At 38.9% G+C, this 13,120-nt stretch overlaps 1 protein-coding gene across 8 annotated transcripts in view; it reads right to left on the minus strand.

Moving 5' to 3' along the window:
• Nucleotides 1–12,575, minus strand: part of LRCH3 (leucine rich repeats and calponin homology domain containing 3) — a 120,514-nt gene extending 107,939 nt beyond the window's left edge. For 2 of the 8 annotated variants that reach the window (XM_034659907.1, XM_034659894.1), the window contains exon 1: nt 11,739–12,573. In XM_034659907.1, coding sequence (XP_034515798.1) covers nt 11,739–12,000 — 262 coding nt within the window. In that variant the 5' untranslated portion in view covers nt 12,001–12,573. Of the gene's footprint in view, nt 1–11,738 lie in introns of all 8 variants that reach the window. The other 6 variants (XM_034659885.1, XM_034659901.1, XM_034659909.1 and 3 more) reach the window with 6 other exon arrangements.
• Nucleotides 12,576–13,120: the final 545 nt, after the last annotated feature.

Below are 13,120 nucleotides of genomic sequence, written 5' to 3' on the forward strand. Positions count from 1 at the left end.
GAAGCCTGCTTCTCCCTCTTCCACTCTCCCTGCTTGTGTTCCCTCTGTCCCTGTCTCTCTGTCAAATAAATAAAATCTTTTAAAAAAAAGAGAGAGAGAGAGAAAGAGAAAGACAGAAATCTCTATGGTAGGCAGAATCCTAAAATGGTTCCCCGAGGTTTCCCACCTGAATCCCTGGGACTATAAATATGAAATATACTCTGATTATGTTCCATACATGGCAGAAAGTATTTTTCAGATATAATCAAAGTTACTAATCAATTGACTTTGAATTAAACTAGAGAGAGATAATCTGGCTAGACCCAGGTTCATCACATGAGCCCTCTGGCTGATAGCAGAAGTCAATGATTCTAAGCATTTGAAGGCAGAGAGGGCCACTGTAAGGAATGCAGGTAGCCTCCAAGACGCCAGAGTGACCTGAAGCCTACAACCAACAAGAAAATGGAGACTTCAGGTTTGTAACTGTGAAGTACTGAATTCTGCCAAACCCTGAATGATCCTGGAAGCAAATACCTTCCCCATAGGCTCCAGATTGACCAACACATTGATTTTGGCCTTGTGAGACCATGAGTAGATAACTCAGCTGAGTCCAGTCTTCTGACCTATAAAACTGTAAGATAATAAATGGGTGTTGTTTTAAGCTACTATATCCTGGTATGCATATACGCAAGTTTCTCTGGTGTATACATCTCAGAGTCTGGAATTTCTGGGTCATAGAGTATGTGTATTTTCAATTTTGCTAAGTATTTTCCAAAGTCAACGCATCAATTAACATTCCCATCAGCCTTGAATGTGTGTCCGCAATGCTTTACCTTTTTCTAGTACTTGGTATTGTCAGTTTTTTGAGTAGTATGTCATTTTGGTCTTATTTTCCATTCCTTTTATTACCAATAAGGTTGAGTACTTTTTCACATTTTATCAGTCATTTGGGATTCCTCTTTAGTAAATGCTAGTTTAAGTGTCTCTTCAGTTTTCTATTGGGCTGTCTTCTTGTTTGTAGAAATTCTATACATATTCTAGATATCATTTAGTATGTTTACTTGAAATCTTTTGCTTACTCTGTGATTTATCTTCTCACTCTCTATTATGTGCAGATCATTTTTTAAAACCTGTACTTAGGGGCACCTGGGTGGCTCAGTTGATTAAACATCTGCCTTCAGCTCAGGTTGTGATCCTGGAGTCCTGGGATGGAGCCCCACATTGGGCTCCCTGTTCAGTGGGGAGCTTGCTTCTCCTTCTGCTCCTCCTCCCTGCTCATGTTCTCTCTCTCTCTCTTTCTCTCAAATAAATAAATAAAAATCTTTTAAAAAAAAAGTTTAAAACCTGTTTTTAATGGAAAGAATCTATTACTTAGTTTTGCAAGAAATAAGTTTAATAAATCAGTTAGAATCCTTGGTTTAAGACTTTCTTCAGGGACACCTGTGTGGCTCAGTCGGTTAAACATCTGACTCCTGATTTCAGCTCAGGTCTTGATCTCAGGATCATGAGTTCAAGCCCCAGCATGGGCTCCACGCTGGGTGTGGAGCCTACTTAAAAAAAAAAAAAAAAAAAAAAGGGGGGGTGTGGGGGGGGAGAATTCCTTCAAATAATAAAACTCCAGAAATTTAAAAGAGCAAGGAAGAAAGTTAGAAGTGAATAAGGAAATACCTTAAATTTTTAGGACTAGCTATGATTCTAAAATTAGTCACATTGCATTTGATATCGTTGGCTACTTCAGGAACTCAAAATCATGTTCCTTTGTGTGAATTACCATATTTATCATATTTTTTTTCTAAGTTTGAGTGAATAAACTGTTTCATAAGTAAAGTGAAAAAAATAATGAACATGCATAATACTACTCAAAAGTTGTATTTCATGTTATAATATTTGATAACATTAACCATCCAGCCCACAAATACAACCACAATAAAAAAGAAACAGAGCCTAAGAAATCCTTGGCCCCAACACTGCTGCCATTCCTCTAGTCTCAACATGGATTTGTGGTGATCCAAGACTTCTCTTTTGAACCCACCTGAAGGTGCCATCCTACAATTCGCCCTTCCTATTTTAAAAAAATACCAGTACAGTTGAGTCCAGATTTCCCCCTGAAACAAATTTAAATCTTATTTCAGATGCCTTTATAACCAACAGCCATGATTTCCCAATGGTCTCTGCCTAACTATATAAAGCACACATGCCTGTGTGAATGTGAGCATGTGTTGATAAATAACAGGTCTTTTTACCTCAGTCTTCCCTATCGGTTTTTTTAAGATTTTATAAAGAGAGAAAGAGCACAGGCCCCGTGAGCAAGGGGGAGGGGCAAAAGGGGAAGGAGAGGGAGAGAATCTCAAGCAGACTCCATGCTGAGGACAGAGTTCCATGCAAGGCTCAATTTCATGACCCTGAGATCATGACCTGAGCAGAAACCAAGAGTCCCATGAGTAACCAACTGAGCCACCCAGGCACCCCCTCAATCTTCCCTATTGTGTTGGTACAATATAAGAATTGTGCTGCTTGTCAGGCAGAAGAGAAAGGAAGAAGCATGTGGATGAGAATATATTGGAACTATAGGATTTCTTATTTCAGATGGAGGTAAAGTTGTAAGAGGGATATGAACGCTATTTCCTGAAAAGTATTCTTAGTATCCCACATTCCAATTCAACATGCATATTTTCATAGAAACTTTGTTACAAAGAGTAGTAGTATATACAATATTATATCCATACTTCTGAAACTGGGATATGAACTCGTGGGCGGGGGGGGGGCATTGTTACAGAAAACCAACACTATAAACATTACAGAAACTTGTTTGGTTTGGTTTATCCTAATGGCTGGTAATTTGAAGCCATAGATTTGTTATTAAAACAAGCATGAAAATATAGAGTAGAATGCTTAAGAAAATTCCAAGACTTCAAATTTCGAGTTCCCTACTGAGGCAATTTCAAGCTCTGCACCCCAGACCTTCTCTGAGGTTAGAGGTACTCCAATCTTTATACAGAGAGAGATACATGGGAGACCATAGCTGTTAGGTATAAACAGGTCTGAAATGTAAGTTAAGCCAACTTTCATGTTTAGGAAAAAAATACTAGGTTTTTGTGTGTGGCCTATAAACCTAGCCAGGCTGCACATATTATGTGACACTATTTCTATGAAGAACTGCTTTTGAAATTTTGTTTGTAAACTGTTTAAGTTTTTAAAACCGTATATAATTTGTTTGAACAATTCTACTTCTAGGAATTAACCAAAGGAAATAATAAGAGATGTAAGCAAAGAATATTTAAAAATGTTCATTGTGTTATTTACAATAATGAAAAATTTGAAATAGCCTAAATGCCCAATAAAAAGGATCTGGCTAAGTGCAAAGATTTAATTAAATGCTCTGCAGGTATTAAAGTTCTTTTATAAGAAGATGTTAACAGACATGACAATAGTTCTAATATGCTATAAGATGGAAAAAAGTAAACTACAAAAAGCTGATATCATGTTCTTCAATACATATGTACACACATTAAAAAAAAAAAACAAAACCCTGGAAGAAAAAACAAACAAAAGCCTGGAAGAATATGTCAAAATGTTCACAGTGCTTATCTATGCAGTAGTACTATTCCCTTCTTTCCCTTTCTCTCCCTTGTGTATTGTTTTATCAGATTTTCTACAATAAACATGTATGACTCTTACAATAATAAAAGAGTTCAAATTATATAGGGGTTATATATAAGCACAAAGAGCTCCCAATTCTTTGCTACCAGCTGGTTCTATGACACAAGGTAGAAATAGACAAAGTAAATCTTTTCTCCCTGAATTTATTTTCCTTTGTAGAAAAAACTACATTCTTCAAGATGCACTGAGTACAGAATGAAGAGATATCATCTCTCACCTATCAGAATGACGCAGATCAAAATGAATGAGATCAGCAGGTGCAAAGTAAAGACAACGCATGCATTGTTGAAACAAATCTAAGCTGAACAATCCTAGAAAGACAATTTTACACTGTGTATTTAAAAAAACCCTAAATTGTGCATACCTTTTAGCCAATCGATTTTATTTCCAGGAATTTATCCTGAGAAAATAATTGGACAAGTTCGCAAATATATACCTACTAGACTATTCTCAGGAATACCATATGTAACAGTGAAAGTTGAAAATAATCACAATGTACATCAAGAGGATAAATTAAATGACCGTGTAGCTACCATTAAAAATTATGCTACTGGGGGCACCTGGATGACTCAGTCAGTTAAGTGAGGAACTCTTAATTTCGGCTCAGGTCATGATCCCAGGGTGGTAAGATCCAATCCTGCCGGCTCCATACTCAGGGCACTCAGGGCAAAGTCTGATCAAGATTCTTTCTCTCTCCCTCCACCCCTCCCCCTGCTCCTGTGTGTGTGCGCATGCTCTCTCTCTCTCTCTCTCTTTCAAATAAATAAATAAATAAAACCTTAAAAATAAAAATTATGCTACAGATCTCTATTTTCTGGTATTGTATCACATATAGTGAAAAAAGTTAGATGATAAAACAGCCCTCTGTGATCCCCATTTTTATATTTTAAAAAGTAAGAATGTATACATTTTTAAAAAAAGATTTTATTTATTCTAGAGAGTGAGGGACAGTGATCACGAGCAGGGGGAGGGGCAGAGGGGGATGAAGAGGGACAACCGGCCCCCCCCCCCCCCCCCCCCNNNNCCCCCCCCCCCCCCCGCCACTACTGAGGGCAGAGCCATATGTGGGGCTCCACCCCACAACCCTGGAGATCATTACCTCAGCTGAAACCAAGAGTCCGATGCTCAAGAATGTGTACATTTATGAAGAAAATGTATGGAAGATTTCCAACCAGTGTTCGCTACTAAATTCATCTCTGGTAAGTGGAATTATGAATGATCTGTAATGTCTTCTTTAAAAACATCATACAACCATAAACATGTAAAACTACAAAATCAGAAGAAATGATTTTTAAAATCTACTAAACTGAACCAGTCTCATTAATCAAATAAAATTAGCTTCATTGTTTTTTACTCTTTCCTCATTTCTGACGCTCTTAGAATATTCTTCCTGATTTGAACACCTAATGCTCAGTGAGTGGCAAATCTGTCAAATATATATTAATGCCTCTATTAATAAAGATGACATGCTTAAAAATGGCAGTCTCTGTGAACAAGATTTTTTTCTTTTTTTTTTTAAGATTTATTTATTATTTAACAGAGAAAGAGAGCACAAGCAGGAGGAGTAGCAGGCAGAGGGAGACGGAGAAGCAGGCTCTTCCTTGAGTGGGGAGCCCAATGCGGGGCTCGATCCTAGGACCCTGGAATCACGACCTGAGCCAAAGGCAGACACTAAGCCGAATGAGCCACCCAGATGACCCAAGATTTTATTCCTAAAAGAAAAAATTCTGGGGGCACCTGGGTGGTGCAGTTGTTAAGTGTCTGCCTTTGGCTCAGGGCATGATCCCAGCGTTCTGGGATCAAGCCCCACATCAGGCTCCTCCCCTAGGAGTCTGCTTCTTCCTCTCCCCACTCCCCCTGCTTGTGTTCCCTCTCTCGCTGGCTGTCTCTCTCTGTCAAATAAATAAATAAAATCTTTAAAAAATAAATAAATAAATAAATTCTATATCCCCCCAACACTGAGATACTCCCAAGGATCATGTAATTATGATTAGACTCTATTTGCTACCACCTCCTCTCTCTGCCTCTGACCTCTCACCACTATTGTACAATGTTTTTAGCTCTACATACCATGGTGGCTTACTGTCTTCATGGATATACAAAAACCTTGCCAAAAGAAATATGATTAAGAAAATAAATAATACAGAAAACAAATTTCAATTCTAGTTAAAACAGTATGCCCCAACACCACTGTCCAATATAACTTCCTATGATGATGGAAAGGTTCTACTGTCTGTACTGTCCAATATGACAGGAAGTGGATCCGTCTAATATGTTGTGTCCAATGACACATGTAGCTACTGAGCACTTGAAATGTAGCTAGTGTGACTGAGGAACCAAATTTAAAATTTTTAACTTTATTTTATTTTAAAGATTTTATCTATCTATTCAACAGAGAGAGAGAGAGAGCACAAATGCAGGGAGCAGGAGGCAGAGGGAGAGGGAGCCTGATACAGGGACTCAATCCTAGGACCCTGGGATCATGACCTGAGCTGAAGGCAGATGCTTAACCGACTGAGCCATCCAGGTGCCCCTAAATTTTTAACTTTATTTTAACTTTAATAACCACCTATAGCTAGTAGCTATCCAACTGAAAAGCACTACTCTAGAAAAATTCACAGTACATATATTGTGGTTGATACAAAATATACATAAGAATCCAAGAGCAATATGATTTCCACTTAAGACCTGCACTCCAGTGCATATTTCAAAAACGAACGAAACCACAATTTTACAGATTGCTACCTTGAAAAACTATAGACTGCTTCCTTGAAAAATTAAATGGCCTTTTAGCAGTCATTCTTCTTTACGTAGGAAATAAGCATCTGCTTCTTGAAAGTCTCAATTCTTGTGGCTTTAGTAACACTGCATTATCTTGGCTCACCCACCACATCTAAAATTTGTTTTCTTCTTTGGAATAATCTTAGTCTCTCCCTCCTGCCTTCCACTATAGGCTTTTCCCCAAAGCTGAGTCCTTAATTTGTTTTCTGTCTTCTACTCAGAAGAGATTTCTCACAGCTTCAACTATGACCCCAATTTGCCTTCTGTGAAATGGCACCATCTCACTATATAACCTTAAAAACATCATTTAACCTCTGAGACTGCTTCTCATTTGTAAAATAACTTAAATGGTTATTACAGTTCCTTTGGCTTTAGGAGTCTCTGAATTCTAGTAAAGGCCTAGTTATGGCACTTTGTTTCTGTTTTTTTCCTCAGGCTGATTCTACTTCTTGCCTGTTTATTTATTTATTTTTTTAAAGATTTTATTTGACAGAGAGACAGCCAGTGAGAGAGGGAACACAAGCAGGTGGAGTGGGAGAGGAAAAAGCAGGCTCCCAGCGGAGGAGCCTGATGTGGGGCTCCATCCCAGATCGCCGGGATCATGCCCTGAGCTGAAGGCAGACACTTAACGACTGCGCCACCCAGGCGCCCCTACTTCTTGCCTGTTTAAATACTGGTGTATCACATGATTGAGAGTGACAAACTTTTCCACTTTCTGTACTCTTTTTCTCCGAGAATCTCATAAACTCCTCATTATGAGTCTCTGAAATGTATGGGGTAACTGGGACTTCACTCTTAAAGATCCAGATTTAGGGGCACCTGGCTGGCTCGGTTGGTAGAGCATGTGACCTTCTTGGGATTATGAGTTTAAGCCCCATGTTGGGCACAGAGTTTACGTAAAGATTGAAAAAAAAAAAAAAAGAAAGAAAGAAAAAGCAAGCTCCAGATTTACATTCCTATTCATTGCACAGGATTAACTAGATGTGCTACCAACCCCTTTAAAGGTATCAAGCAAACCAAAGAAATTATGTGTAGCAAACTTCTTTGTCAGTATGGCTTAGTGATCAAAAACCAAGTTTTAGGATTAGATGTATCTGAATTTGAATCCAGTTTTGTCCCTTATTAACTGTGTAACCTTGATCAAATTAATGTCCAGTCTCCATTTTTTCATACGTAAAATGGGGTTTAAAATAGTACTTATAACTCATATCATTGTTGTATGTGCATGTTTTATATATATAGCTTGGAACAACACCTGAGATATGCTAACAACTCAATAACTGTTAGCTATTATTATCAATAGCATCATCATCCTCCTAGTTCTCCAGATTTAACAGCTCATTTTTGAGGCATTTTGTCCTTTTTTCAAAAAAATAAACGCAATCAGGGTTTGTACATTTTCATTTTCCAATATGATTTTTATTTTTTATTCCTTCAGAGATTTATATTATTATTGCAGCCACCCAACCAGATTACTAGATTTCTTAATTCTTATAGGTTAAAGGCTCTTATTTTTTTCCTTTATATTAGCTAGTATAATACCTTACACATAAAGGTTTTGCTATTACTAGACGAGTCAAGTAATCCTTACATTTATTTATTCATTCCTCCATTAGATTCCTTGAGTTCTTTGAGGGCAGAAAGTGTTGGTCCTCTTCGTGTATCTGCACCTGCCAAATTTCTTAGCAAATGTTTGTTCAACGAATAAATGTTGATTAGTCTCCCTATCTCAATCCCAATAAACCTATCCTCAATCCAGCTTCCACATATGCAAAACGTAGCTCATATACTCTTGAATCCAACCATTTATTCTGACCAAACTGGCCTGACCACAGCATTATCAAGAGCAGTCTCATAGTATTAATCAGGACTCTTGATTTTGTATCAAAAAATTCTGCTCAAATTAAGCAGAAAAGGGAATTTATTAACTTGCATAATTTGAAAATTCAAGGACAGCACTAACTCAAGGCCTGGCTATTGATCCAAAGGTTCAAACACGATCATCAGAACTTAGTTTCACTCTTTCCATCCTTTGGCTCTGCCTTCCATTTATTGGGAAGTTCCAGGCTCACACTGTATTCTCTCAGCAACCGCATGATCCAAAGCATGCCCTTTCTCAATAGCTCCAATAAAAAATACAGAATTAACAGTCATGTGTGCTGACTGGACATGTGCCCATCTCTGAACAGTCACTGTGGCCAGAAGGATGGACTACATTGACTGGTGAGGCCTGCCTGCCATGTGCACACCCTTTTGTTGGCACAGGGCATCCATAAAACTGAGAAGGGTGATTTCCCAGGAAAACTGGAGTATTGTTATCAAATGAAAGGGGAATGTGTAATGGACTGGCAAAATTAACTTATGTGCCATATACTCTAGGATTTTTTTGCACGTTGTCCACCACTGCCTGCAATGGCTCTCCTTCTTATTTCTGCCTACCTAAATCCAAGCGATATCCTTTCTGCCCCAAAAAGTCTTCTGTAATTTCCTTCTAAGATTTTCCTTGTCCACTGGATCAAGTTACCTATTAACAAATAAATATTTCCCCTTTCCTAAATATCTACCTTTTTTAACAAGAGTGAATACCTTAAGAAAACATTCCTGATGAATTCTAATCATGTCAAATTATAAATGGTAATGGGTAATATATGGTGTTTCTTAGATTGTAAACTCTTGAAGGACAGCAGTTCTACCAGATACATTCGATACATTATGAGAGAACAGACTGCATGGCAACTTTGATATATATCTATATATATTATACACATATATCAGATATATACATTATATATCGATAATATAAGTTCATATATTATCTATAATACAGATATTATATCTATCTATATTATAGATAGATAGATATAATATTCAAATAATTTTCCTGGCTTTAAATTTTAAAGAATCTAAACAAAACATTTTAGCTAACATAAGTTGTGTCTGAATTCATCAAAGTACCTGATATTACAGGTACACTCTGGTTTTGGAGTTATCTCAAACTAGCTCAAATCCTGGCTAATACTGCCTCTCCTGGCCTTTAGCTACAGGTCTTCGAGCAAATTCTCTAACATCTCCAAACCCTGATTTCACTATCTGTAAATACACGATTAGTATCTATCTGTACATAGGGAAGGGCTATGTGTTATAGCAGAGGGAAAAGACTTAGATGGACCTGGGCTGAAATTCTACCACTAATACTAGTTATCTGACTTTCTCTGAGTGATTCTTCACCTGTAAATTCCCAGTGCCTCTTCACATGTAAAGGGGGTATAATAATGCTTAGTCCATTGGTTGTTTTGAGCATTTAACAAGGCAATGTATTTTAAAACATCTAACAATGAATAGCAAACAATGTATACTCAATAAATGGTGATATCCACATTAAATTATCTGTTTAAAATAATTCAGAGGGGCACCTGACTGGTTCAGTCAGAAGAGTGTGTGACTCTTGATCTCGAGGTCGTGAGTTTGAGGCCACACTGGGTGTAGAGATTATTTAAAAGTAAAATATTTAAGGGGTGCCTGGGTGGCTCAGTTAAGCAACCAACACTTGATTTTGGCTCAGGTCATGATCTCAGAGTTGTGAGATCCAGCCCGTTTGCTCCATGCTGGGTGTGGACCCTGCTTAAGATTCTCTCTCCCCCTCTCCCTCTCTAAAAATAAAATATAAAAAAATTTAAAAATTTTAAAAATAAAATAATTCAGAGCACAGTAAGGGAGAAATTCATTGAGATTACTTATTTTTCTTCATAAATAGCTTTGGGTTTTCTTTGTTAGTTAATAAAATATTTCTTAAAAGCAAAACATGTCAGTCCCAGAACTATTTAAAAGCAGGTGAGATAATGAACCAGATAAACGCCTGTAATCAACTTGCTCTTTAGCTTCAGGCTTAATGCAGTAATACTGAAATGACTCACACCAATATAAAATCACTATATTGCCCATCTCCTGAACAATCATATGCCATATAGCCATCTTCTGAACAGAAGCAGGAAATCTGGGGTATGACTGACAATTTTAGATGTTGTCTGTCAGAACATATGCAATAGGCAAGTGGCTGTTCATATTTACCTTAGCAATAAAGTTTAATTTTTAAAACATTCACTAAAAAATACAAACTATCTTCAGTACAACTGTTTCCAAAAAGAGATTAAACAATTAGACATTTAATTTCTTCCATTTTACACCAGAGTGAAAGTTTCTCTGGAAAGAAGTTTCTTGGAGTGGTTTAACAGTTCCATTTATTTTTCTAACACAAGTGAATCATATGTAATACCCATCAGTCTTTAATGAGTACACATAGAAAATTATTAAATCAAAGATTTTAAAATAAAGTAAAATGGAATAAAGGTAAGACACAAAGTACTATACATTCTTTCATTGCAAAAAAAACACTACATCAAAATCAAATACTTAACTACATCATACTATACAAACCTGTATAAGGAATTTTTTCCCCTCCTTTGTGTTAAACATGAATAGACTCAGTTTTTAATCTACTCCCTGAGGAAGCTATACTTTAAACACAAGAAAAACACATTACGTTGAACGCCTCAGTCACCAGACATTGTTCTCTACAAACAACTAAGAAAACCAAATAACACCCAATTCCTTACTACCTTTCCTGTGTTCAAAAATATGTATAAAACAATGTAATGTCTATTTTTAAAAAGCATTAAATACAGATACGGTGGGCAATATATGTTTCTTTTCTTCAACTTTTCTGGGGGCGCATGAGGAGAGAGAAAAGTAATGAGAGTCTGAAGGTCGGCTCTAGTTATTTTCACAAGTAACTCGCGTCAGTCAACTAGATAAAGGTAGAGAAAGAAAAGTTACAGCGTAGGGTTCACATTAAAAACAACTCTCGAAGAAACGTCAGTGCTCAGATCCATGCTTCCCCGACAACGCAGCGAGCAACGCTGCTCTGATCTACTACGAGAGAGCTACAATCTCAAATCTTAGCAGTCAATTTGGCATCCCAACTCTGCAAGGGCCTGCAGAAACCGGGGCGGGGTAAGGATCTATCTCAGCAGCGGCAGAAGTTAATTTTCTAGGAGAGTAAAACACCACCCGTCTATCCCTACGGTCCTCTTCCCGGAGAGATGCTGCAGTCCGCCGCCTCGCCCCAGGCTCGGGGTCTGGCCCGTAGGCCCGGGGGGCTGGCCGGGTTGGGGCAGTCGGCTTCTCCCCGTTACCCGGGTCTCAACCAGGCGCTATAGGACCGGTTGCTGTAACTACCCTCGAGTCCTCCCACCGGCTGGAGCGGTCTCCCGCAGCGCCCCAGGCCCCTCGTCGGCAGGGATGCCCCATGCCCCACTCACCCGCCCGGGTGGTGTCCGTCAGGTCGTGGTTGGCCGCTCCCCGGGGAAACTCCCTCAGTTTCCGGCCGCTCAGGCTCAGCACCCCGGTCACTGCCGCCTCTTCCAGCGCTCGATCGAGGGAGCGGCTCCACGAACCCGGGCCAGGACCAGGGCCTGTCCCGGAGCTGGGGCCGCAGTTAACACCGGAGTGGTTACCACCCGATGCTACTGGGCCAGAGTACTCTGCAGCCGTGGCCACAGCAACCAAGCCTGCAGCCGCCATTTCCAGCCGACAACTCTCCAGCCCACGGCTCAGCGCATGCGCTGCCAGAACTGATGGGTGGGCGGGGAAAGGGGCAAACAGACCCCGGACGGTTCTCTTGATGGGCAGGGCTGCGGTGCCCCTCCGCACAACCAGGCGCTTGCCTCCGCCCACATCAAGGTTTTCAAGGGAAATTAAAACGGAACTCACATATCTGGAGCAGCCCCCTCCTCTCGACTCCCAGTGGCATTTTTAACATGCCTCTACGAAAATATCTTTCAGACAACGCTCCTCACAGAAACTTCTCTGCCTTCCTCCCTCAGTACTAGAGGATTAGATTAAGCATTAAATTAAGGCTTCTCAACACAGTTGCTACCAGAAACATAGCGGAAGGAGGGGACCCTGGGACACGACCTATATAACACGTTTTCCCAACTGCTGTCATTCTATACACGGAGTGATCTAGATGGAGTCCTGGATTTATGAACAATTATTGTCAGCGGGAAAAATAAGTGCTAACCTGGCTCCCAAACTCATGATCCTCATTGAAAGGGTTACATGAACGTTTTGGGTCCTCCCTCCTTTTTATAAAATAGGTCTTAACAAAATAAAACAAATATTTTTAAAATAGTATTTATCCTTTAGACAAGATTTTATTGTTGAACAAATCAGGATAAATGGCATTAAAGTCTAAAAATTTTGTCTGGAACCAAAATTGTGGAAAAGAAAATGATCTGACCATAATCTAAATGTGGGAATCAGAAATAGAATGGAAGAAATAATAAAATGCAAAATCACTGTTACTGAAAAACTGGAAAATACCACTTCATTTTAAACCAGTTAGGCCTCATTTACACTGCAACCAGTCTCCAGCATATTTTTTCACACATTTAGGCCATTCCTGCTATGTGATGTAAATTCCCCTACAATCAATCGACTAGTATTTGTGGGAAATAAAGAGGCTGCCAGGGCCCTTTTCCTAGGAGATTACAATCTAATAGTCCAAATATACCAATTAGAGAACAAAACAACAAAAAAGGCTGAGTGGAGGTAGTGGGGTTAAGCTATCAGAATTCAGAGAAAGGAATCTATCATGGATGAATGGTTTTGAATAAAATCTGAAGGACTATGAAACAAGCAA

This window comes from Ailuropoda melanoleuca, chromosome 1 (assembly GCF_002007445.2).
Source record: "Ailuropoda melanoleuca isolate Jingjing chromosome 1, ASM200744v2, whole genome shotgun sequence".
NCBI lineage: Eukaryota > Metazoa > Chordata > Mammalia > Carnivora > Ursidae > Ailuropoda > Ailuropoda melanoleuca.